The sequence below is a fragment of the Platalea leucorodia genome (assembly GCF_965183815.1).
Source record: "Platalea leucorodia genome assembly, chromosome: 25".
In the NCBI taxonomy this organism is placed as follows: Eukaryota; Metazoa; Chordata; class Aves; order Pelecaniformes; family Threskiornithidae; genus Platalea; species Platalea leucorodia.
Window position 1 is genome coordinate 786644 of NC_138847.1, and position 26235 is coordinate 812878.

The 26235-nt window shown below is 51.8% G+C and overlaps 1 protein-coding gene across 1 annotated transcript; it reads right to left on the reverse strand.

Annotated features, from left to right (window-relative positions):
* Positions 1-17700: 17700 nt before the first annotated feature.
* Positions 17701-18657, reverse strand: LOC309600798 (olfactory receptor 14A16-like; the record flags this gene model as incomplete). Its single annotated transcript, XM_082333385.1, has 1 exon — positions 17701-18657. The coding sequence occupies one exon, from the start codon at positions 18655-18657 to the stop codon at positions 17701-17703; it is 957 nt and encodes a 318-aa protein (XP_082189511.1).
* Between the last annotated feature and the right edge of the window lie 7578 nt (positions 18658-26235).

Below are 26235 nucleotides of genomic sequence, written 5' to 3' on the forward strand. Positions count from 1 at the left end.
ATCCCATCCTCGCCCCTGGTGTCAGGGCCACTGCACTGGGCCGGGCCCCCCAGGAAGGATGTCTCTCTATGCAGATGCCCCCGTCCCCTTCTCTCTGCGGGGCACAAACTGCCCTCATGGGGTCAGGGCTCCCCTGGAACAAGGGGGCATTCAGCAGCACACAAACCCTCCGGGGTACCCCAGAGGCTGGCAGTGCCCTGGGCATCTCTGAGTGCTGCCGTCACCAGCTAGGCCACCACCGCCTCCAGAGGCACAGTGCTGGGCAACAGGGGGTCCCAAAAGGGTGCCCTAGGACAGGCTGTCTATGAATCCAGCCAGGCACAGGCTGCCTTCAACACCGGAGCCCTGGAAAGGAGGTACTCTCCCACCCAGACAGGCAGGCACAGGGTCCATGGACTTGAGCACCTTCTGACCCTCATCTCAGTAGCACCTGCAAAGCAACCCCATTCCCAGACAGATCCCGACGACCATGCGGGTACCCACTGGCCCTGGGCTGTGGGACAATGGAACTGGCACTTACCTCTGCACAGCTGTACCCAGAGGAGCAGCCACAGCATCTGAGGGGACAGGAGTCCCTCTGGGCCCACCCGGAGCCTCCTGCCCTGCCAGCACATCCCTGCCGCGCCACACTCCCTGCCACAGCTCCTGGGGACTCATGGGGACAATGATGACGGGAGGGCAATATATCTCTGCAGATCCCAGCCCAGCTACAGGACAAGCCAATCAAAGCAGCAGGACCTTTTGAGACATTATCGGGAGCTATCTCCCCTCCGACACAGCCCAGCCCTCCAATGAACTTCTCCAGTGCCATTCATGACCATATATGAGAGACGGCTCTGCTGCAGGTGTCACGTCACTGTGGTGGGGGGCTGTCACAGGACAGGGCTGGTTGTGGGCGGGGGGAAATGGGTTTTTCACCCCTTGAGCCCTGCTGTGTTGACCAGGAGCACTGGGCATCTCCTATGCCAGGCACATCCAAGAGTCCAAGGTGAGAGTGTCCAGCCACGCCCGTGCTATGGGAACCACAGGGCTGGGACTGCACCGGAGGCTGTGTCAGGAAGGGAAAGGAAGAGCCCCTGACCCTGCTACAGACCCCGCTATGCTGGGAGCAGCAGCTGGGAAAGGGCCTTAGCCCAGGCCAGAGCCCCATCCCAGGAGTGCTGGCTCACCCATCCTTCCCTGGAGAGCCCCTTGGAAGGTCCCTCGTGTCCCTGCCCTGGCAGCAGACCCACAGCCCAGAGGCTCAGACATGTCCCTGACTCTCAGCCTGTCACCAAGGGGCTGTTATTCCCTGCAGGCGGATCAGGAGCTCCAGCCTGCAGGTGCACAAACCACAGCCCACGTGGCCTCGCAGCGCTCCCCGCGCTCCCCGCGCAGCGCCCGGGCAGGAAGTCTGTGGTTTTCTCCTGGCACCGTGCCCAGGCACATCCCGGCGGTGCCCCCGAGCCACCCCACCCCGACTGCTCCAGCCAGGGCTGCAGGGGCTGCTCCTTCGGCCTCGCAGACACGGGGCCCGGCAGCTCCCATTCCCCGTGATGCCCTTGGGACAGCACACGGCCGCTCTGCACCGAGCCCCACAGCTATGGGGTGCCATTGGTGATGTGACCATTGCCACCCTCCTACTGCCACCTCTGTGTGCTCATGGGTTATACTGACGGTGACCTCACACCCTCCTACTGCCAATGCTGCGCATGCATGAGTTATGCTATCACATGTGTGTGCGGTGTATGGCCTTCTGCTGATGATAGTTCTTTCAAAAAGTCGTATTTGGGCGTGGTCTAAATATTATTTTGGTGCCACCAGAAGCATCTACATGAGCTATGTGCCAGCTCCTGGCCTATCAGCTACTCAGGCACCAGTGACATCGCAAGCTCATGCACAGCCCCTGGCTTATCTGCTACTCAGCCACAGATGATGTCACAGCATCTGCCTCTGATGTTGGCCTGCTCCTGGCCTATTGGCTATTTGGGCACCAATGACCTCAGAACCACCTACAGAAACTGTGGGCCTGCTCCTGCCCTATCAGCTACTCAGGCAGCAGTGACCTCAAAACAACCTACACATACCTGTTGTCGTTTAACCCCGGCCAGCAGCTAAGTCCCACACAGTCGCGCGCTATTTCACTAAATAGAAAGGTAATTCTACCCCAGCCAAAACCAGTACAATGCCAGATGCCTGCTCCTGCCCTGTCAGCTACTCAGGCACCCGTGACCTCACAAGAACATGTACACCTATTTGCCATGTACTCGCTGTTGAGGTACTCAGCCTCCGGCGACCTCACAAGCACCTATCAGGGCCATGCACCTGGTCCTGACCTATCAGCTATTCAGCCAAGAGTGACATCACAAGTACATACCCAAGCCATGTGTCTCCCTCTTGCCCATCAGCTACTCAGGCACCGGTGACCTGACCACCACATATCCACCTACTTGCTATCCACTCGCCTATGCGATACAAAGGCACAAGTGACCTCACAAGCTCCAACACAAGCCACGTGCATGCTTTTGGCCTATCAGCTACTCAGGCATCAGTAATCTCACAACCACTTACACAAGCCATGTGCCAGCTCTCAGCCTATCATCTACTCAAGCACATACCAACCTATTTGCTATGTGCTGACATGGCGGAGTGACCTCATGTGGCAGCCCCCACCCAGTCACTTGCTCACTCCCCATCAACGGGATGGAGGAGGGAACGGGAAGGGCAAAAGCAAGAAAACACATCTCATGGGTCGAGATAAAGACAGTTTAATAAGTGGAGGAGTGGATCTCACAGCAGGAGATCGATGCCCGGCCTGTCTCTGAGCAAAGGACACTTTGGAGAACACCCCCTCCTCCCCAGTTTTATTGCTGACCATGACATCATATGGCGTGCAATATCGATTTGGTCAGTTGGGGTCAGCTATCCTGGCTTTGTCCCCTCCCAGCCTCTTGCCACAGCCAGCCTCCTCGCTGCTGAGGCAGAGCAAGAAACAGAGAAGGCCTTGATGCTGTGCAAGCACTGCTCAGCAATAGCTACAATGTCGGCTTGCTGTCAAAGCTGTTTTGGCCACCAAGGCAAAGCACAGCACCATAGGGGCTGCTAAGAAGAAAATTAACTTCATCCCAGCTGGACCCAGTACAATCTCCACCCCTTATTCCATACCGTGTGCATCCTGCTCAGGTCCTACAGTATTCAACACATTTCCATCCACTACCACCACTCCCTTCCCCATCCTTTGACATGACATAGACACAGCGTACTGGGTTTGCCTGGTGTGGGTCAGGTGGACCTGGACAAGTCCCAGCACACTCCTGACTTCTCCCCTCACTCAGTCAGCCAAGGCTTTTTGAAGCAGTCAACCAGGTTATCAACCTCAGGACAAGGAATCACATGTATCACCAGCCCACATCCTACACTGGTCTTATAGGTAGCTGTGAGATCCCCCACAACCCTGGGGAAAGGGAGTTTCCCACCAGCACCCTTCCCCTCTCTTTGGCACCTCAAAATCCAGTTTGCTGTTCATGGGCTCATTGGCTAGTTCCTCTCGTTCACATGGTCTTTGCTCAGATCCTCTGTGGGTCTTTTCCATATGGTCCCCATGCACATATTCTTCTGAAGTTGGCATTTTGTCCTGTTTTTTTCATGTTCGCAGACAGCATTGCCTGTGTCTTGCAGCACAAGGAAAATCTGAGAGTCTTCCCCAGTTCACCCTGCGTGGCCATCCTGCTGGGCCGGGCTGGGATGCAGGAGCCTCCTAGGCCAGTTCACAAGACTGGGCTCTTCTTTGTATGCTGACAGGATTTGGGCCAAGGGCCCCTTGGTGACCTCCTGGGAGGGGGCCATAGCCCTCGGGCATGTTCCAGCTTGGCTGTGTCCTCCCCACCCTCTTGAGGTTCCCCCCACCCCAGACATGTCTGGGCTGCTTCTGCAGCCTGGTAAAGTGGGGGACCTCGACCCACCCTTGTACTTTGCTTTCTATTCACATTTAAACTCTGATTATTCCTTCCAGTAGCTCTTATTAAAGAAGGTTTTATCCATTTGATACCTATGTTGCAATTGCTATATAGATTCAATTTCTCTGCCTTTATGAATGTTTACATATATCTATATATAAATGCATACACATCTATGTGTATGGAAGTATATGTATTTAAAATACTGTCTCTAATCATAAATAAATAAAAATATTGTTATACTTATTTGTACTCTCAGTTTTAGATATCTTTTTAAAATGTATCTATTGTACATAAATGTACATATTTTTCTATCCGAGCACTTCCTTGTCCAAAGGAGGCAGGCAGCCAATCAAAGGGATGCATGGGAACGCATGGGTCTGACGGTGTAAAAGAAATGGCTGCCAGCCAACCACAGTGCAGTATGAGAACACGTGGGGAATGAGGCTGTCACAAGTGGCGGCCACCCTGTACATAATGACAGGGGCGATGGTGCCTGTGCTCCTGGCGTGTTCCAGGGCCATGACCCAAATGAGCACAAGGAAGGCTCATGGTGAGGTAAAAATGCTCCTTTGGAACCGCTGTCAGAGAACGGGTCACTGCGGTGTCAGAGCTTCAGTGTCTGCGCCTGACGTGAGAACTTTCCCGCCTCCCTGTGCTTCCAGGCTGCTCAACCCTTCTCCAAAAAACCGCTGCGGGACCCTCCAGGGTCTCGTGGGAAAATGTGCACGACTGTGCTGAGGATCCCCTGGGAGCAGGGACAGCACAAAGCCTTTTCCGCGTGCCTCCTCCCCTGGCCGTGGTCTCCCTCTTTATCAGCACCTGAAGGCCCCCTCCATCTCCTCCCAACCCCTGGGTCTGGTGACGGCGGCTCTGTACTCAGTGGTGCCTCCAGCAGTGACCCCCCCTCATCTACAGCATGAGGAACCAGGAGCTCAAGGGTGGAATTAGGATTACATGAAAGTTTCTGCAATAGTGATCAACTCTCCATCTCTCTCCACAAGCGAATCCCAGGATATCCCATCCAAACCTGGTGCTTTGGTGTATTATCATTATTTTTACCAATACAATTATCATTTAACTTTACCGTTATTGTTACTTGTGGTTATTGTGTTCCTAGAGAAATGTTTGGATTTGTCTCGCTTCTCCAGAGGCATGAACCTGCTCTGTCTCACCTGGAGCCTGGGTAAGAGTGTGTCTAAAGCCGGGGCGGAGCTGACTGCCCCATAGCCTCTCTGTAATAAAATGGGATCTCCCCTGTGCAGTGGGGAGACGAGCAGCAGCCATCCCCATCCAGCTGGAGCTGCTCCACACCCTGAGCAGCAAGGCCAGTGTGGAGTCGCCCTGTGACCCCAGGCACCACAGCCAAATCACCCTGCAGAGCAGCATCGCCAGCTCGGGGCCCTGCAGGGGTGGTGGGGAGGGGGCGAGGAACGGCCAGGTAGATGAGAGGAGGGTTAGGGAGAGATCAGAACAGAGGTGACCTGCCTGAAAATTGCCTCAGAGACAAAAACAGCAGCGTTCACCTAATCCAAGACAATGCCCAGAGTGTGGGTCCCCTAAAGCATGGTCATGGTGCAGAGCCAGAAGTCCTTGCTGTCCGGGAGCTCCACCAGGCCTGGGAAGCGGATGAAGAAGGACTGGTGCTCACGACTGCGCATCCCTTCGTGCCATCGCCCCTCCTCAAGGGTGGCATCGAAAGGGAGGCTGGGACCCTGCGTCAGGGCTTGCACTGAAGGAAGCATGACTCAACCCAGAGTTCCCCTCAGTCCCTAGCCAGGCAGGGCTGTCACCCCAGTCAGTGCAATTGCTCTGGGGAACCAAGAGACATGCTGGGTTGGGAGATGCAGGGCAGCCAGGATTGACCGCAGCACTCCCAATAGCCTCTCTGTAGCCAGAGCAGCTCTCCACAGCTGGGAGGAGATGCGCTGCTGCTTTCTCCATGGTCAGGGCTCTTTGGCGGCTGTAGCCACTGGCACTGCCTGCTGGGAAGCCCAGACCTAGTTCTGAGCCCCGGTGCCCTGCACCACAGCTCTTAGTACCTCCCCTCCCATGCCACCATCGTCTCTCAGAAGCACCACCAAGTGCATTACTCCCTTGGCAGGTATGCAGAGGAGCTGCTGGAGGTCTTCTCTGCTCCCCCATGCTGGCCCCAGCTCTGCCTCAGTGTCAGCCCACAGGCACTGCCACATTCCCTCTCTGTTAGGTGCTGGGTGTCTCCACATGCCCTCCTCTGAGCCCATGCAGGGATCCCCAGGGTGTCTCTCTCCTTGGAGCTGTCCACCAATGCCTGGCGGTGCAGTCGCAGGGGATCCCGGTGTTGCCACACTTGGAGAGAAGGTTGTGATTGTCCTTGGTCAGAGTAGGCGTCAGGATCTGTCTAGCGGTCAGGAGGGAACAAGGAGGACAAGAGACAACGAGGACAAGAAGCAGGAGGGGGATTTTCAAATGAGGTTTAAGGAAAAAAGCCCACACCTTTATAGTTGCTTAGTGTTGGGACTGGGGCCCAGAGATTTTCAAAACTCAAGTGGAGAAAACACTGACCAGCCTGATCTAAGGGACAAGGTCTCCCTACTCAGAGCAGATTGTGGCACTAGAGACCTCCATTGGTTCCTTCTGACTCTTCTTCGCAGTATCTGTGGAGATTGCCTAGTCTGGTCTAGACTAGGGCACCTCCTGGGGTTGCCCAATACAGGGTGCAGCTGGGTTTGGAATATCTCCATGGACAGAGGCTCGACAACCTCTCTGGACAATCTGTTCCAGTGATCCACCACCCTCACAGGAGAAAAGTGTTTTCTTGTGTTGAGACGGAAGCTCCTGTGCTTCCGTTTCTACCCATTGCCTGTCACTGGGCACCACGGAGAAAAGTCTGGCTCCCTCTTCTTCATTCTCTCCCATCAGGTGTTGATACACATTGATAAGATCCCCATGAGCCTTCTCTTCTCCAGGCTAAAAAGTCCCAGCAATCTCAGCCTCTCCTGAAGGATGCTTGTGTGCCTTCATCATCTTTGTGGCCCTTTGCTGGACTCACTCCAGTAAGTTGATGTCTCTCTTGTACAGGGCAGCCCAGCACTGGACGTAGCGCTCCAGATGTGGCCTCACCAGCGCTGACTAGAGGGGCAGGATCACCTCTCTCGACCTGCTGGCAAACCTCTCCTGAATGCGGCCCAGGAGGCTGTCGGCCTGCTTTGCCACACAGCCACACTGCTGGCTCGTGGTCAGCTTGCTGTCCACCAGGACCCCCTGATCCTTCTCTAGAAACCTGCTTTCCAGCCAGCCGTCCCCCAGCCTGTCCTGGTCCATGAGGTCCTTCCTGCCCAGGGGCAGGACTCTGTGTTTCCCTTTGTTGAACTTCATGAGGTTCCTCTCTGCCCGGTTCTCCAGCCTGCCCAGGTCCTTCTGAGCAGCAGTGCAACCAGCCGGTGTATCAGCCACTCCTCCCAATTTTAGATCATCCACAAACTTGCTCGGGATGCCCTTGGTCCCACCACAGAGAACTGTAATGAAAGGCTGAATAAAATGGGACCCAGTATCAACCCAAGGGCTACCCCACTGGTGATTATCCTCCAGCTGGACTTTGTGCCACTGGACACAACCCTCTGGGACTCAGTCAGTTTTCAGTCCCTCTCATTTTCCACTTAGCCAGTCCATACTCACTCAGCTTGTCTATAGGGGTAGAATGGGAGACAGGCTGACAGCTCCCTGCATCCTCTTTCTTGCTCTGCTCCAAGATGAGGTTTCCATTTGCTGTCTTCCAGTCCTCAGGAACCTCACCAAATCCCCTTGACCTTTCAAACATGATTTCAAGGGGCCTTACAAGGACATCAGCCATCTTCCTCAGCTCTCATGAGTGCATCCCCTCAGCTCTCAAGGACTTATGCATGTGCGGTTTGTTTCCATGTTCCCTAAGCTGAGACTCCTGCACCAAGGGTAAGTCTTCCTTGCTCCTTGCCTCTGGTCTTGGGGGCCTGGGATTCCTGAAGGTTGGTCTTACCGGTAAACGCAGAGAGGAAGAAGACATGGAGTACCTTGGCCTCTTCTGTGTTCTCTGTCACCAGGGTCCCACCCCATCTAGCAGCAGGCCCACATTTTCCTGAGCCTTCCTTTTGCTGCTGGCATCATTGTTAAATCCTTTCTTGATGCCCTTCATGTCCAGATGGAATCACCAGATTGAGATCGAGATGGGCTTTGGCTTTCCTAACACCCTCTCTGAATGCTCGGGAGGTTCTTGGTGCCCTCCAGAAACCTCCTGAGTGTCTTGTGCCCTGCTGTGCTGCCCCTCCAGCAGATGTCCAGCTGGGTAATCTCTGCCACGAGGACCAGGGCCTGCAAATGAGAAGCTGCTTCTACTCATCAGAAGAAGGCCTCATCTGTTGCTTCTTCCTAATACAGTTGGTCCACATCAGACATCAACTACAAAATTACCCATCGTAATGTTGCTCTGCCCACTAATCCTGATCCGTCAGCTCTCATCTGGCTCCTCACCTGTCACTAGCAGAGCTCCATGCTTTCCTTCTGCTCACCCACAGACAGGGCACCTTCCCCTCCTCACTGACCTGCCCCATCCTTCCTAAAGAGGCAGCTTCCATCCATGGCCAAGCTCCAGTGGTGTGAGCTATCTGACCACGTCCCTGATACCCAAGTGAGATTTCAGCTCAAGAACTGCCCACAGACTCCTAATTCCTCCTGTTTGCTCCCCAAGCCGTCTGCATTCCTGTGCAGGCCCATCAGAGGTGTGCCCAGCCATGCTGATTCCCTGCTGAGATTGAGGGCTACTTGACAGGTGCCCACAAACAGCCCTGGTTGTACCCTTTGCTTCACCTCCAACTTTCTTATTCCCTGTTTCCCTCTTCCCGAGTTCTTCCCTTTGGTCGTCCTCAATCCCTCTCATTCAGGAAGCCCATCCCTGGTTTCCCTTTACCCGCTGGCCCTGGCTTTGCTTGCCTGTTGCCCTCCTTTGGTGTTTCTGGGCTGGCAGCATTGGGAATTCCTACCTTGGTCAGCAAGGCCGTTAAACTACTACCTCCTTTTATTATCCATCATGGCCTTCAATTCCTCATGCCGTCATCTTGTTAGAGGCACCACAGGACGGGGTGAGCCACCTACACGCACACGTGAACAGCTGACACAAGGAAGATTCAGTTCATGGGGACCCTGGGAAACTCTGGGATTTGGCCAACAGAAAGCTCATCAAGTTTGACAAGGAGAAGTGGCCAGTCCTGCATCAGGGGAAGAATAACCCCATGTATCAGGGCAAGCTTGGAGTTGACCAGCTGTCCTGGTTTCAGCTGGGATAGAGTTAATTTTCTTCTTGGTAGCTGGTATGGGGCTGTGTTTTGGGTTTAGGATGAGAACAATGTCGAGGATACACTGATGTTTTGTTCTTGCTAAGTAGTTGCTAAGTGGCGCTCACAGTGGTAAAGGACTTTTCAACTGCCCATGCTCTGCCGGGTGCAGGAGAAGCTGGGAGGGGGCACAGCCAGGACAGCTGACCTAGACTGGCCCAAGGGCTATTCCATACCATGTGACGTCATGCTCAGTATATAAACTGGGGGAGCTAGCCAAGGGAGGGGGCAACGATCGCTGCTTGGGGGACGGGCTGGCCATCGGTCGGAGGGTGGTGAGCAATTGTAGAGTGTATCGTTTGCTTTGTATTACTATTGTACTATTATTACTTGTTATTATTATTGTTATTATTATTATTATTACTGTTCTATTTTTATTTTACTTTAGTTATTAAACTGTTCTTATCTCAACCCACGAGTTTTCTCCCTTTTACCCTTCTGATTCTCTCCCCCATCCCACTGGTGGGGAGTGAGCGAGCGGCTGCGTGGTGCTTAGTTGCTGGCTGGGGTTAAACCACGACAGTCACTTTTGGCGCCCAACGTGGGGCTCGAAGGGTTCGAGATAACAACAGATTTAATTGGAATGCGCTAGATCGAATTTATAGCTGTTATTGCTGTTTAGCTGTTAATCGGCAGGCTTCTGTGCTTGCCATGGGGCTTGCTTGCCTTACTGTATGTTAGAGTCATCTTACTGTGTTGTGCCTGGGAACATTTTGATAACAGCAATGGCCACGTGCCTGGGCTGGCAGATGGCCAGGGCATCGCTGTTTTTCTGTGCTGCTGTACTGGACAGGCTGGAACTCCAGTGTCAACTCGAGTCGAAGGGACTGTGACCTGTGGACGAGTTCCTGCGGGAGCACGACACCCCAAAGCGTCTGTGGACGTGGATAATCCCATGTCAGAGCAGACCATGGAAGTTAAGAGTGGAGACAATTAGCAATTATACCTTCTCTTCTGAGAGTTTTTTTACGGAGGAAATACAGGATGGCATCTTTGTTACTTTCTTCTATGATGTTTTCTCCTTCATTACAACAATTTTTCATTATCTTGAGCATCCTTGGGTAGTTAAGATATATCCGTTGATAGTTCTTGGGAATTTTGTTTCAGTTTTATCTAAGGTTAATAAGCAGCTTAAGAATATCATCCAGAGATCTCCTCGAAGGCTGGATAGTTATGAGTGGCAGGGTGTGAGGGAGAGTATGGGCAAGTACCTAGGACAATGGGCACCTCCAGTGTTTTGGAACTTCACCCCCGAACAAGTGCAGAATCCTGAGAAACTAGTAAAGTATTTGGAAAATGTATGTTGTCACCCTGGCAACTCCAGAGAGACACAGATCACTGCAACGTGCTGGGGCCTGGCCCATGCCTACCGAGCCCTATTCAACACTATTCAGTACCCTCAAGGGAAAGAGAAGGTCTCTGGATCGGACGACAAAATGACGGCCCCCATGGCTGTGCCAGTCCCTGCCACAGGCACTGCGGCTGCGCCAGCCCCTGCGCCGGCCCCCGTGGCTGTGCCAGCCCCCACGATAGGCACTGCAGCTGGACCAGAGAACCAATCCGTGCCAGTATCACTTGCCCCTATACAGAAGAAAAAATACACAAGGAAATCAGCTCGTTTAGTAAGGGCTGATGATGAGCCAGGGCCATCAAGAGAACAGAAGGAGGAAGAGGCGGAACCCATAAATGAGATGGTAACCACCCGATCCCTCTCCCTGAGTGAGCTGCGAGATATGCGAAAAGATTTCGGTCGTCGTCCAGGTGAGCACATCATCACCTGGCTGCTCCGATGCTGGGATAATGGGGCCAGTAGCCTGGAATTAGAGGGTAGGGAAGCCAAGCAGCTGGGATCCCTTTCTAGAGAAGGAGGCATTGACAAAGCAATTGGAAAAGGGGCAAAAGCCCTCAGCCTCTGGAGGCGACTCCTGTCAGGTGTGAAGGAAAGATATCCCTTCAAGGAAGATGTTATATGTCACCCAGGCAAGTGGACCACCATGGAGAGAGGTATCCAGTACCTGAGGGAATTAGCTGTGCTGGAAGTGATTTATAATGACCTGGACAATGAGCAGTTATCCAAAGACCCAGACGAAGTCCAATGCACACGACCCATGTGGCGGAAGTTTGTACGGAGCGCACCATCATCACATGCAAACTCATTGGCAATAATGACCTGGAAAGATGAAGAGGGACCAACAGTGGACGAAATGGCTGGCCAGCTCCGACAATACGAAGAAAGTCTCTCTTCCTCCCTACAGGCCTGCGTATCGGCTGTGGAGAAACTGTCCCAGAAGGTCCAGCAACTCGAAGAGGATATATCCTACTCCTCACCTGTACGGACCAGTATCTCAGCCATTAGGAGTAAGCGTCCCTCTGTTCAAGAGAGAAGATACAGTGGATACACACCACGGGGCACCCTGTGGTTTTATCTGCGTGACCACGGAGAGGACATGAGGAAGTGGGATGGAGAATCTACCTCGACCCTGGAGGCACGGGTACGTGAGTTGCAAGGAAAAACAACTACAAAAGGTGGTTCTCCCAGGAGAGTTGTGGCTCCAGTTTCCAGCGAGCAGTTCCTCAGATAGGGTAGAAGGGCTGATTCTGTTTCCGATCCTAATAAAGGGATTTTTGACTCGCATTTACAAGAAGTGAGTAACGAGTGCTATGACCAGGACTAGAGGGACCCTGCCTCCAGCCAGGTGGAGGAGAGGGACAATCGGGTGTACTGGACTGTGTGGATTCGATGGCCTGGCACATCAGCCCCACAGGAGTATAAGGCTTTAGTAGACACCGGTGCACAGTGTACCCTCATGCCATCAAGCTGTAAAGGGGCAGAACCCATCTGTATTTCTGGAGTGACAGGGGGATCCCAAGAGCTGACTGTATTGGAGGCCGAAGTGAGCCTAACAGGGAATGAGTGGCAGAAGCACCCCATTGCGACTGGCCCAGAGGCTCCGTGCATCCTTGGTATAGACTACCTCAGGAGAGGGTATTTCAAGGACCCAAAAGGGTACCGGTGGGCTTTTGGCATAGCCGCATTGGAGACAGAGGAAATTAAACAGCTGTCCACCCTGCCCGGTCTTTCGGAGGACCCTTCTGTTGTGGGGTTGCTGAGGGTCAAAGAACAACAGGTACCAACTGCTACCACAACAGTGCACCAGCGGCAATATCGCACCAACAGAGACTCCCTGATTCCCATCCATAAGCTGATTCGTCAGCTGGAGACCCAAGGAGTGATCAGCAAGACTCACTCACCGTTTAACAGTCCCATATGGCCAGTGCGAAAGTCTAATGAAGAGTGAAGACTAACAGTAGACTATCGGGGCCTGAATGAAGTCACGCCACCACTGAGCGCTGCCGTGCCGGACATGCTAGATCTTCAATATGAACTGGAGTCAAAGGCAGCCAAGTGGTATGCCACCATTGACATCGCTAATGCATTTTTCTCAATCCCTTTGGCAGCAGAGTGCAGGCCACAGTTTGCTTTCACTTGGAGGGGGGTCCAGTACACCTGGAATCAACTGCCCCAGGGGTGGAAACACAGCCCCACCATTTGCCATGGACTGATCCAGACTGCATTGGAACAGGGTGACATCATTGTGTGGGGCAACACAGCAGCAGAAGTTTTTGAGAAAGGGAAGCAAATAGTCCAAATTCTTCTGGAAGCTGGCTTTGCTATAAAACAAAGTAAGGTCAAGGGACCTGCACAGGAGATCCAGTTTTTAGGAATAAAATGGCAAGATGGGCGTCGTCAGATCCCAATGGATGTAATCAACAAAATCACAGCCATGTCCCCACCAACCAGCAAAAAGGAAGCACAAGCTTTCTTGGGCGTTGTGGGTTTTTGGAGAATGCATATTCCACATTACAGTCTCATAGTAAGCCCTCTCCATCAAGTGACCCGCAAGAAGAACGATTTTAAATGGGGCCCTGAGCAACGACAAGCCTTTGAACAAATTAAACGGGAGATAGTTCATGCAGTTGCCCTTGGGCCAGTCCGGGCAGGACAAGATATTAAAAATGTGCTCTACACTGCAGCTGGGGAGAACGGCCCTACCTGGAGCCTCTGGCAGAAAGCACCGGGAGAGACTCGAGGTCGACCCCTGGGGTTCTGGAGTCGGGGATACAGAGGATCTGAGGCCCGCTATACTCCAACTGAAAAAGAGATATTGGCAGCATATGAAGGAGTTTGAGCTGCTTCAGAAGTGGTTGGTACTGAAGCACAGCTCCTCCTGGCACCCCGACTGCCAGTGCTGGGCTGGATGTTCAAAGGGAGGGTCCCCTCTACCCATCATGCAACTGATGCTACGTGGAGTAAGTGGGTCACACTGATCACACAGCGGGCTCGAATAGGAAACCCCGGTCGCCCAGGAATCTTGGAAGTGATCATGGACTGGCCAGAAGGCAAAGATTTCGGAATATCGCCAGAGGAGGAGGTGACGCATGCTGAGGAGGCCCCACTGTATAATAAAGTACCAGAAAATGAGAAGCAATATGCCCTGTTCACTGATGGGTCCTGTCGTCTTGTGGGGAAGCATTGGAGGTGGAAAGCTCCTGTATGGAGTCCTATAGGACAAGTTGCAGAAACTGCTGAAGGGGAAGGTGAATCGAGTCAGTTTGCAGAGGTGAAAGCCATCCAGCAGGCTTTAGATATTGCTGAACGAGAAAAGTGGCCAATGCTCTATCTGTGTACTGACTCATGGATGGTGGCAAATGCTCTGTGGGGGTGGCTACAGCAATGGAAGCGGAGCAACTGGCAGTGCAGAGGCAAACCCACCTGGGCTGCTGAATTGTGGCAAGATATTGCTGCCTGAGTAGAGAACCTGGTTGTAAAAGTACGTCACATAGATACTCACGTACCCAAGAGTTGGGCCACTGAAGAACATCAACACAACCAGCAGGTGGATCAGGCTGCTAAGATTGAAGTGCCTCAGGTGGATCTGGACTGGCAACAGAAGGGTGAATTATTTCTAGCTGGGTGGGCCCATGACACCTCAGGCCATCAAGGAAGAGATGTAACATATAGATGGGCTTGTGATTGAGAGGTGGACTTGACCATGGACACTATTACACAGGTTGTCCGTGAATGCGAAACATGCGCTGCAATCAAGCAAGCCAAGCGGTGCAAGCCTCTCCGGAATGGAGGTCAATGGCTGAAATATAAATATGCAGAAGCCTGGCAGATTGATGATATCACACTCCCACAAACCCGCCAAGGCAAGCGCCATGTGCTTACAATGGTGGAAGCAACCATCGGATGGCTGGAAACATATGCCGTGCCCCATGCCACCGCCTGGAATGCTATCGTGGGCCTTGAAAAGCAAGTCCTGTGGTGACATGGCACCCCAGAAAGAATGGAGTCAGATAACGGAACTCATTTCCGAAACAGCCTCATAGACACCTGGGCCAAAGAGCACGGCACTGAGCGGGTATCTCACATCCCCTATCGTGCGCCAGCCTCTGGGAAAATCGAACGATACAATGGACTGTTAAAGACTATACTGAGAGCAATGGGTGCTGGGACATTCAGACATTGGGATACACATCTAGCAAAGGCCACCTGGTTAGTCAACACCAGGGTATCTGCCAATTGAGCTGGCCCTGCCCAGTCAAGACTTTTACGTACTGTAGAGGGGGATAAAATCCCTGTAGTGCACCTAAAAAATATGCTGGGGAAGACAGTCTGGGTTACTCCTGCCTCAGGCAGAGGTAAATGCATTCATGGGATTGCTTTTGCTCAAGGACCTGGATGCACTTGGTGGGTGATGCAGGAGGATGGGGAAGTCCGATGTGTACCTCAAGGAGATTTGATTTTGGGTGAAAATAGCCAATGAAGTGAATTGTATCATGTTAGTTGCTATATAATACTGGATGTCATCACTTCTATGATTACTATGTGCCATATCTACAGTATACAGTAAGAATCACCCAAATTAATGAAGAATGAACTCTGAGGAAACCGAGCAAACTGCAGCGGTGATGGAACCAGAACCAGCTTCAGCATGCAACAATCCAACACCGCACACCATCTCTCCTGCCCTGAAAGACTGTTAGGACAGATGGAGCTCAAAGTCATGGACTAAACGAACTCAACAAACATTTTAGAGGGATAGCCCATAGACTAGGGAAATTATATCTATGTGTGTGTGTATATCTATCTATCTATCTATCTATCTATCTATCTATCATCTATCTATCTGTCTGTCTGTCTGTCTATCTATCTATCTCAAAAGACTGGAAAAGTGGTGGTGATGAATTGGAATGTATTGGAAAGTGTAAGCCCTGGGCATGACGTAGATGGTATAGCATAAGGGGTGGATACTGTTCTGGTTTCATCTGGGATAGAGTTGATTTTTCTTCCTAGTAGCTGGTATAGTGCTGTGTTTTGGATTTAGGATGAGAATAATGTTGAGAACTCACTGATGTTTTGGTTGTTGCTAAGTAGTGCTTACACCAGTCAAGCACTTTTTAGCTTCGCATGCTTTGCCAGCTGCACAAGAAGCTGGCAGGGGGCACAGCCAGGACAGCTGACCCAGACTGGCCAAGGGGCTATTCCATACCATATGACGTCAGGCTCAGTATATAAGCTGGGGGGAGTTGGCTGGGGGGCAGCAATTGCTCGGTGACATGCTGGGCATCGGTCGGCAGGTGGTGAGCAATTGTATTGTGTATCACTTGCTTTGTATATTATTATTGTACTATGTATATTATTATTACTATTACTACTATTCTATTTCATTTTACTTCCATTGTTAAACTTTTCTTATCTCAACCCACGAGTTTTCTCACTTTCACCCTTCCAATTCTCTCCCGCATCCCACTGGGGTGGGGGGAGTGAGCGAGCGGCTCTGTGGTGCTTACTTGCTGGCTGTGGTTAAACCACAACATCAGTAAAGACTCAGACAAAGTCAACATTAAGTCCCTCAGCCCCACCTGTATCTGCTGTTATGAAATCCCCCTCCCCATTGAGTGGCAGCCCTGCATTTTCCATGTTCAGCCTTGCTCTCTCACCAGCGATCGAAGTTCTTTTTGCTCTTCACTTTTCTTACAGCCTCCAACTCCAGGTGAGCTTTGCTGTTCCCCAAAGCATACCTCCACAACAAGGTAACTTATATAAATCCCTTCTGTGTAACCTGTCCTTGTTGTCACCTCTTGGCAGCTGCTTCATGGTCCCTCTCGGCGCTTTTTCCCTGCACTGTCCCAGCACCACTACCCCGCTCATGGCCTCACAGCCCTGTTGTGAAGGCACACCACACAGCAGTATGCATTCAGGGCTGGGTAAAGGTCCCCCACAACATCCCCATGACAGTCATCTTTGCCCCTTCTCTCCATGGCCATCATGTTTTGGAAGCCCCAGCCCCAGCTATGTCCCATGTGGGGATTCGCCGACAGCCCTGTTCTGGGGTCTGCTGCAGTCTGGGCCAGGATGGAGCCCAGGCAGGGCTGGCCATTTTCCCCGATGCAGGCACTGAGTCCAGCAGGAGGATGGAGATGGCCTCACAGCGAGACTTACCCATTAACCTGGGGTGAACGGCCAGGACTGGAAATGGCTGGTGAGAGAGGCTGGGGGGTGACAAAGGCTCTGGGCCACCTTCCCGGTTTGTCCATACATAAAGGGCACAGACTGGCCTCCTCTCTCCTGCACCTGTTGTCTTTGATCCCTTCCACAACCCCTGGCTCGGCACCACAAACCCCTGGTATGAGACCTCACCCTGCAAGGTCACACAGTACAAGCTATACACTGATGTTTTTCACTCCTGGGCACTTTCCAGCACAACCCAGCTCCCTCCAAGCTCTTCCACCTTCCCTGCCCAATTCCTAGCACTGCTCAGCCTGGGCTGGCCCCACGGCAGTGCACACCGCAGGCCGCTGCAGAGCTCTGGGTGCTCACCCCACAGCCACAGCCCCTCTGAAGGGCACAGCAGCTCCTGGGGGACAGAGAAGGCTCAGCCCCAGAGATGGGGGACACCTGTGGTGGTCAATTGGACCCAGTGACCTCCTCTCCAGGATATTCTGAGAGGTCTGCAGCCCCTCTGGGCCATCCCCTCTCCCCAGGCCAGCACAAGAGCCCAGGCCGGGGGTCCTCAAGCAGCTCCTGCTGCCCCAGTGACAGAGTGGCCTGCCCCAAGCTGCTGCAGCCAGAAAGGTCTTTTCATTTCCTTTTCATTCATAGTCTGATGATGATGGATCTCAGACAAAGAAGTTGCTGCAGGTTCATTTATTTTGCTTAAACACACAGAGACACTGACTCCCCATTTACACAAAGTCACTGGATCACACAAGACAGGTGGATTCTTAAGTAGGAGGGGATGAATAATGACATTTCGTTGCAGACAACATCATCAGAAATGGAAAAAAGAAAAAAAGAAGGGAAAAAAAGAGAAGGAATGACAGGCTTGGCCTGCCACAAGATACACTGGCAGTCATTTGCAGAGGAAGGTATGCAGTCTATGGCTGCTGAAAAAATGTCTAATCAATGTCCTCAGGGCATCCTTGAGCTCTTGGTTCCTCATGCTGTAGATGAGGGGGTTCACTGCTGGAGGCACCACCGAGTACAGCACTGCCACCACCAGGTCCAAGCATGGGGAGGAGATGGAGGGAGGCTTCAGGTAGGAAAACACTGCAGTGCTAATAAACAGGGAGACCACGGCCAGGTGAGGGAGGCACGTGGAAAAGGCTTTGTGCCATCCCTGCTCAGGGGGCATCCTCAGCACAGCCCTGAAGATCTGCACATAGGACACCACAATGAAAACAAAACAGCCCAAAGAGAGAAAAGCACTAACTGCAAGAAGCCCAGCCTCCCTGACATAGAAGTGTGAGCAGGAGAGCTTGAGGATCTCCGGGATTTCACAGAAGAACTGGTCCACAGCATTGCCTTGGCAGAGTGGTAGTGAAAATGTATTGGCAGTGTGCAGCACAGCATTGAGAAACCCACTGCCCCAGGCAGCTGCTGCCATGTGGACACAAGCTCTGCTGCCCAGGAAGGTCCTGTAGTGCAGGGGTTTGCAGATGGCAATGTAGCGATCATAGGCCATGACAGTGAGAAGAAAATACTCCGCTACAACTAAAAAGAGAAACCAAAAGACTTGAGCAGCACATCCCCAGAAAGTGACGGCTCTGGTGTCCCAGAGCAAGTTGGCCATGGCTTTGGGGACAGTGATGGAGATGGAGCCCAGGTCAAGGAGGGAGAGGTTGAGGAGGAAGAAGTACATGGGGGTGTGGAGGTGGCAGTCGCAGGCTATGGCGGTGATGACGAGGCCGTTGCCCAAGAGGGCAGCCAGGTAGATGGCCAGGAAGAGCCAGAAGTGCAAGAGCTGCAGCTCCCGCGTGTCTGCGAATGCCAAGAGGAGAAACTGGGTGATGGAACTGCTGTTGGACATCTGCTGCCTCTGGGCACAGGGACCTGTCCAAGGAAGAGAAGTCATTGACAGGTTAGGACAAACACCTTGGCATAAAACTCAATGTTTCTCATAGAAATGCTCCAATTGTCTTATTCCTTGGTAACGTCTTCGTTCAGCTCCTTTTCTGGAGTTCCTTTGCTGTCTGTTTGAATGTGCTGTGAGGAGCAGGGGATCTGCTGTGTGCTCCAGAGTATGCAGTCCTGCCATACAGTGCAGCAGGGAGGGGAATAAGCTTTCCTGCTCAGAATTTAGGTCAGATATTACCCACTCGTAAGTTTACCAGGGGAGTGTTCTTTTGGAGCAAAAATTGTCAGCATTTTTACTGCACTCATTTTAATTTCTCATTCATCACCCAGCTAACCAAGAGTAGAAAACTCAAAGCACAGTCTCCTTCACTTTCAGGTAACCCCCACATAAACTTTCCTCTTGAAAAGTCACCTCAGAAGCATTCTGGGGGTGATCTGGATCTGAGAGCACTCTGGACGCATGCAGCAGCCTCTCAACAGCAGAAAGACCCTGCCCTGCCCTGCTGGGAGCGACTGCTTCCACCCACAGCTTCTCCCCGCAGTGCCATGGGGAGCTCCCCGGGCAGGCTGAGTGCTGACCCTGGCAGGGGGCAGAGTCCCTGCCCAGCACACAGCCCCCTGGGGACATAGGGACCCTGCTCTGAAGGACTGCCCTGGGCACCTCCAGCTGCACACCTGGATTTACACCTCTGCAGCTGTTCCTGGGAGAAGGCAGCCATCATGCCCTGTCCCTCTGATGGTGCAGTAGGGAATCCCTGCTCAGGAGCATGTCCTCCTTCTCCTCTACACTAGGAAACCTGTGAGTGTTCTTAAAGATTCTACAGGCTGTGTGATGTACCAGCTTCAGGAGATCCCTCCAGGAACCACAGCTTCACTTCCCTTTACCCAGAGACTTACCGTATAGACGGCTGTGAAGATTTCTCCCCCAGTCAGCTCTCAGCATTCTCCCATTCCAAACTGCCTTTAAGCTCTCTCTGCTTCACTCCTCTCTCTTTGTCCCTGCAGGCAGTGCCCTCAGCCCTGCTGTGCTTTGGAGAGGAGCTGCTCTTGGGCAGAGTTGTCTCTCTCTGTCCAGGAGCCCGGCCCAGCTCAGGAGCTGAGGACCAGCCCAAGGCATCACTTTCTCTGCCCCCTCGGGGCTCCCTGCAGGTGTCCCTGGGGCTCCAGGGGAACCTGCTGTGAAACAGGCTGAAGGAGTCACTGATGTTCCCTTCCCCAGCCAGGGAGAGACACTTTACTCCCAGCAGTGGCATTTCTCTTCTCAGAAAAAGATTTATGTCTAAGAATCACTTCTTCTTGTCACAGTGTTAGACAGGACACCCAGGCAGTGACAGATCTCCTTTACCCCTGCTGAGGGAAGGGATTCGGCTGAGGCAATGCAGGCATCTCACTCTGGGTCTCCTAGGGCTAGAGGGGGACTCAGCTTCCCTCCATGCCTTCCACAGTCCCACAGGAGGTGGGATTCCTCTTGCCTCAGTTCAGGTGTGCACCAAATGGCCACCTGCATGTGAGCTCCTTGTTTCAGCTCTGATGCTAATTAATGAAGCTGGAGGATGCAGTGAGCTGCTCAGACACAAACACCTGGTGAAATTTGAGGTTCAGGAGGTGGTCCAAGATACCTGAAGGTAACTGCAAGCTCTAATGGAGCAGTTCATAGCGACAGGGCAGAACCTGGGAGCATCTTCTTATAGGCTGGTGGGGAACCCCCTTCACCAGCAGAAATGAAAGAAGATGCCCACATTTAGGACAACTGACCTGACCCTAATTTGTTAGTACTGCACAGAGCTGTCTTTGAAAAACAGCGATGAACAGGTTGAGAGGTTATGGGTAAAAATTAGGGGCTAAGCCGAGAAAGGAAACCTCGTGGCTGGTGTTTACTACAGGCCACCCGACCAAGAGGAGATTGTTGATGAAGCGTTTGTACTTCAATTACAGGAAGCATCGCACTCGCAGGCTCTGATCCTGCTGGAGGACTTCAGTCCCCTGCACATCTGCTGGAAAAGTGGCACAGTGAGCTGTAAGTGGTCCAGGAGACTCTTGGAGTGCATTGAGGATAATTTCTTAGGCCAGGTGGTAGACATCCAGAGCAGAGGCGATGTGTTACAAGACCTGTTGCTTACCAACACAGATGAACTACTTAATGATGCGAAGACTGATGGCAGCCTGGGCTGCAGTGATCATGCCCTGGTGTAATTCACGATCTCAAAGGATATGGGCTAGGCAAAGAGTAAGGTCAAGACCCTGAATTTTAGGAGGCCAAATGTTTGATTGTTTAAGGAATTAGTGGATAGGAGGCCCTGGGACACTGCCCTCAGGGATACAGGACTGAACAGAGCTGGCAGCTCTTTAAGGAAATCTTTCTTGGCACAGAAGAGCTCTTGATTCCGATGTGTAAGAAATCAGGCAAGAAAGGCAGGAGACCAGCATGGCCCAGTAAAGACCTCCTGGTCAAACAAAAGTGTAAGAATGAAATGCACAGGCAGTGGAAACAGGGATGTGTATCCTTAGAAGAATATAGGGATGCTGCCTGGATGTGTAGGAATAGGATCAGAAAATCTAAGGCACAGTTGGAGGTGAATTTGGCAAGAGACGTGGAGAATAATAAGAAGGGTTTCTACAGATATGTTGATCAGAAAAGAAAGATTAAAGAAAATGTATTCTCCTTTCCCCTTCCCCTTCTCCACGCCCAACCCTCCCCGCCCCCCCAAATAAGACAGGACAACTAGCACCAACTGACATGGAGAAGGCTGAGATAGATAGAATTTTTTTGCCTTAGTTTTCACTGGCCATCACCCTTCCCACCTCTGTGAAGTCCCCGAAACTCAAAGCAGGGACTGAGGGAATGAAGTCCTTCCCATTGTAGGAGGTTCAAGACCACCTGAGGTATCTGAACATACTTAAGTCCATGAGATCCGACGAGATGCATCACGGAGTCCTGAGGGAATTGGCTGATGTAGTTGCCAAGCCAATCTCCATCATATTTGAAAAGTCATAGCAGTCAGGCGAAGTGCCCGGTGAATGGAAAAAGGGAATATCACACCCATTTTTAAAAACTGGTAAAAAGGAGGACCCTGGGAACTACCAACCAGTCATTCTCACTTCTGTGCTGGGTAAGATCATGGAGCAGATCCTCCTGGAAGATCTGTCAAAACATACGGAAGACAGGGAGGTGGTTAGACAGCCATCATGGCTTCACCAAGGGCAAATTGTGCCCGACTAATCTAGCGACCTTCTGTAATGGAGTGACTGCATCAACGGGAAGAGCTATGGATGATATCTATCTGGACTTCTGTAAGACCTTTGACACGGTCCCCCACAACATTCTTGCCAGTAAATTGGAGAGATATGGATCTGATGGATGGACTATTAGATAGATAAGGGATATGCTGGATGGTGGTGTCCATGGCTCAATGTGCACGTAGTAATCTGTAACAAGCGGTGTCCCTCAAGGGTCCGTACTGGGACCAATACTGTTTAATATCTTCATCAACGATATACACAGTGAGAATGAGTGCTCCCTCAGCAAGTTTGCAGATGATACCAAGCTGAGTGGTGCAGCTGATTCACTAGAGGGAAGACGTCATTGAGAGGGACCTTGACAGGCTGGAAGAGCAGGCCCATGTGAAGCTCATAAAGTTCAACAAGGCCAAGTGCAAGGTCCCACACCTGGGTTGGGGCAATCCCCAGTATCAATACAGACTGGGGGATGGAGAGATTGAGGGGAGCTCTGCAGAGAAGGACTTGGGGATATTAGTGGATGAACAATTGGACATGGGTCGGCAATGTGCGCTTGCAGCCCAGAAAGTCAGTTGTATCCTGGGTTGCATCAAAGAAGCGTGGCCAGCAAGTCGAGGGAGGTGATTCTCCCCCTCTACTCCGCTCTCGTGAGACTCCACCTGGAGTACTGTGTCCAGCTCTGGGATCCCCAGTGCAAGAAAGGCATGGACCCATTGGAGCAGGTCCAGAAGATGAGCATGAAAATGATCCAAGGGCTGGAACACCTCTCCTGTGAAGAAAGGCTGAGAGAGCTGGGGTTGTTCAGGCTGGAGAAGAGAAGGGTCTGGGGATATCTTCTCATGGCCTTTCAATATATAAAGGGGGGTTACAGGAAATAGGGAGAGAGAATTTTTACCAAGGCCTGCAGTGAGAGGAAAAAGGGAATGGTTTTGAACTGAAAAAGGTTAGGTTTAGATTAGATATAAGGAAGAAATTTTTTACGATGAGGGTGGTGAGACACTGGAACAGGTTTCCCAGAGAAGTTGTGGATGTCCCATCATTGGAAGTGTTCAAGGTCAGGCTGAATGGGGCTTTGAGCAACCCGATGTAGCGAAAGATGTCCCTTGACATTGTATTGGAATTGTGTGGCAAGGTTTTGGTAGCAGGGGGGCTACAGGGCTTCCAGTGTTTCACGACCCTCATCGTAAAAAATTTCTTCCTTCTATCTAGTCTGAATCTCCCCTCTTTTACTTTAAAACCATTACGCCTTGTCCTATCGCTACAGACCCTATTAAAAAGTCTGTCTCCATCTGTATTGGGTTTCTGTGGCAAGGTTTTTATAGCTGGGGGGCTATAGCGTTGGCTTCTGTGAGAAGATGCCGGAAGTTTACCCCATCTCCAATACAACCAATGCCAGCCAGCTCCAAGACAGACCTGCTGCTGGCCAAAGCTGAGCCAATCAGCAATGGTGGTAGCGCCTCTGTGATAACATATTTAAGAAGGGGAAAAAGCTGCTGCACAACAGCAGCTGGAAGAGAGGAGTGAGAAAATGTGAGAGGAACAACTCTGCAGACACCAAGGTCAGTGAAGAAGGAGGGGAGGAGGTGCTCCAGGCCCCAGAGCAGAGATTCCCCTGCAACCTGTGGGGAAGACCATGGAGAATCAACTTGTCCCCCTGCAGCCCACGGAGGTTAACGGTGGAGCAGATATCCACCTGCAGCCTGTGGAGGACCCTGTGCTGGAGCAGGTGGATGCCTGAAGGAGGCTGTGACCCTGTGGAGAGCCAACGCTGGCGTATGCTCCTGGCAGGACCTGTGAACCCGTGGAGAGAGGAGCCCACTCTGGAGGAGGTTTGCTGGCAGGACCTGTGACCCTGTGGGGGACCCACGCTGGAGCAGTCTGTTCCTCAAGGACTGCACCCCGTTGAAAGCACCCATGCTGGAGCAGTTCATGAAGGACTGCAGCCTGTGGGAAGGACTCATGTTGGAGAAGTTCATGTAGGACTGTCTCCCGTGGGAGGGACCCCATGCCGGAGCAGGGGAAGAGTTTGAGGAGGAAGGAGTGGCAGAGAAAACGGGTGACGACCTGACCACAATCCCCATTCTCCATCCCCCTGTGCTGCTCATGGGGGAGAATGTAGAGAAAATCAGGAGTGAAGTTGAGCCTGGGAAGAAGGGAGGGGTGGGGGGAAGGTGTTTTAAGATTTGATTTTATTTCTCATTACTGTATTCTGATTTGATTGACAATAAATTAAATTAACTTCCCCAAGCTGAGTCTGTTTTGCCCATGATGGTATTTGGTGAGTGATCTCTCCCTGTCCTTTTCCTGACCCGCAAGCTTATAGCCTGTCGTTATATTTTCCCTCCCCTGTCCAGCTGAGGAGGGGGAGTGATAGAGTGGCTTGGTGGGTACCTGGCATCCAGCCAGGATCAACCCACTACAGCCATGACAGGGGAGGGGTTGACTAGATGAGCTTTAAAGGTCTCTTCCAACACAAACCTTCCTGTGATTCTATGATTCTGTACTTGAGGTGAGCTGTATGTGATGGTGGATGAGCCACCGCCATCCTCTAACAGCCTGTTTGGATTATTTTATGTGAAGAAAATGACCCCAAGAAGTTGCATGAGAAATCACAGTGCTGGACTTGGATTTCTTTTTCTGATCACACCAACCAGCTTGCGCTTCACGCTCTTCCTGATCATCTACCTCATGGTCCTCATAAGGAATGGCCTGATGGTGCTCATCACAGTGGAGGACTCAAGCCTTCACAGCCCCTTGTACTTCTTCCTGAGGAACTGTCGTGGTTTAACCCCAGCCAGCAACTAAGCACCACGCAGCCGCTCGCTCACTCCCCACCAGTGGGATGGGGGAGAGAATCAGAAGGGTAAAAGGGAGGAAACTCGTGGGTTGAGATAAGAACAGTTTAATAATTGAAGTAAAATGAAATAGAGCAGTTAAATAGGCAAAGCAAAAACCGTGCACGCAAACAAAACAGAACAAGGAATTCATTCACTACTTCCCATCGGCAGGCAGGTGTTCAGCCATCTCCAGGAAAGCAGGGCTCCATCACGCGTAATGGTTACTTGGGAAGACAAACACCATCATACCCAATGTCCCCCCTTCCTTCTTCTTCCCCCAGCTTATATACTGAGCATGACGTCATATGGTATGGAATAGCCCTTGGGCCAGTCTGGGTCAGCCCTCCCCCCCGGCTGTGCCCCCTCCCAGCTTCTTGTGCACCCGGCAGAGCAGGGGAAGCTGAAAAGTCCTTGACCAGTGTGAGCGCCACTTAGCACCTATTCAGAGACAGCTTAGCACTACTTAGCAAGAACCAAAGCATCAGTGTATCATCGACATTGTTCTCATCCTAAACCCAAAACACAGCCCCATACCAGCTACCAAGACAAAAATTAACTCTATCCCAGCTGAAACCAGGACAGGAACTTATCCTGAGGACTTATCAGGTGTTCACTTTGCCTTTGGGCATTCCATGACCTTCATCACTTTTTCTGTGATGCCCCCCTCTCTGCTAGAACTCGCCTGTGTCCTGTGAGATTTTTCCTCAGTTTCCAACCTGAAGGGGAAACTTCTCTCTGATTTTTGTAGATTCTGGAATGTAAAGAGCTCAACTTGGCCATCTCATCAATACATTGCCAGTGTTGCAACAATTCATCTAACGGTGACCTCTTCACTATACTTTGCCTTCCATTATTACAAAAATCAACTCTATGCTGCCAAACAAGATCCACAGTTCACTACCGCCATGCCTGAGTATCTCAAGGGGAACTCACCCACAGGCCGGCAGTGCAGATCATTGGGGTCGGAAGGCAGCCATCTTCTACCTTCCCTGTGTTTCCTCTTCATGCTTGCTTTTTGCCACGAGCTCCTTTTTCATCCACGCCAGCCTCCTGCCACCTTTGCTTTACTTCCGGCATGTCAGGGTGGACCATTCTGGAGCTTGAAGAGGAGATTCTTGACCATCAAAGAGCTCTCTGCACCCCTCTTCCCTGCAGGGCCCTATCCCATGGGATCCTTCCAAGCAGGTCCCTCAGCAGGACAAAGCCTGCTCTCCTGAAGTCCTGTTCTTGGCCCTGCTCCCTTCTCTCAGGAGCCTCAATTCTACCTTCTCATCCCTGACTTTCATGTTCGTGACCAGCTCTTCCTTGTTTGTAAGTGTGAAGTCCCAGAGGGGACCTCACCTCACGGGCTCCTCAGTCACTCTTGTCATGAAGATGTCATCAATGAGCTCCAAAAATATTCTGGGTGGTTTGCACCTCACTATGTTGCCTCTTCAGCAGATATTGGGGTAGTTTAA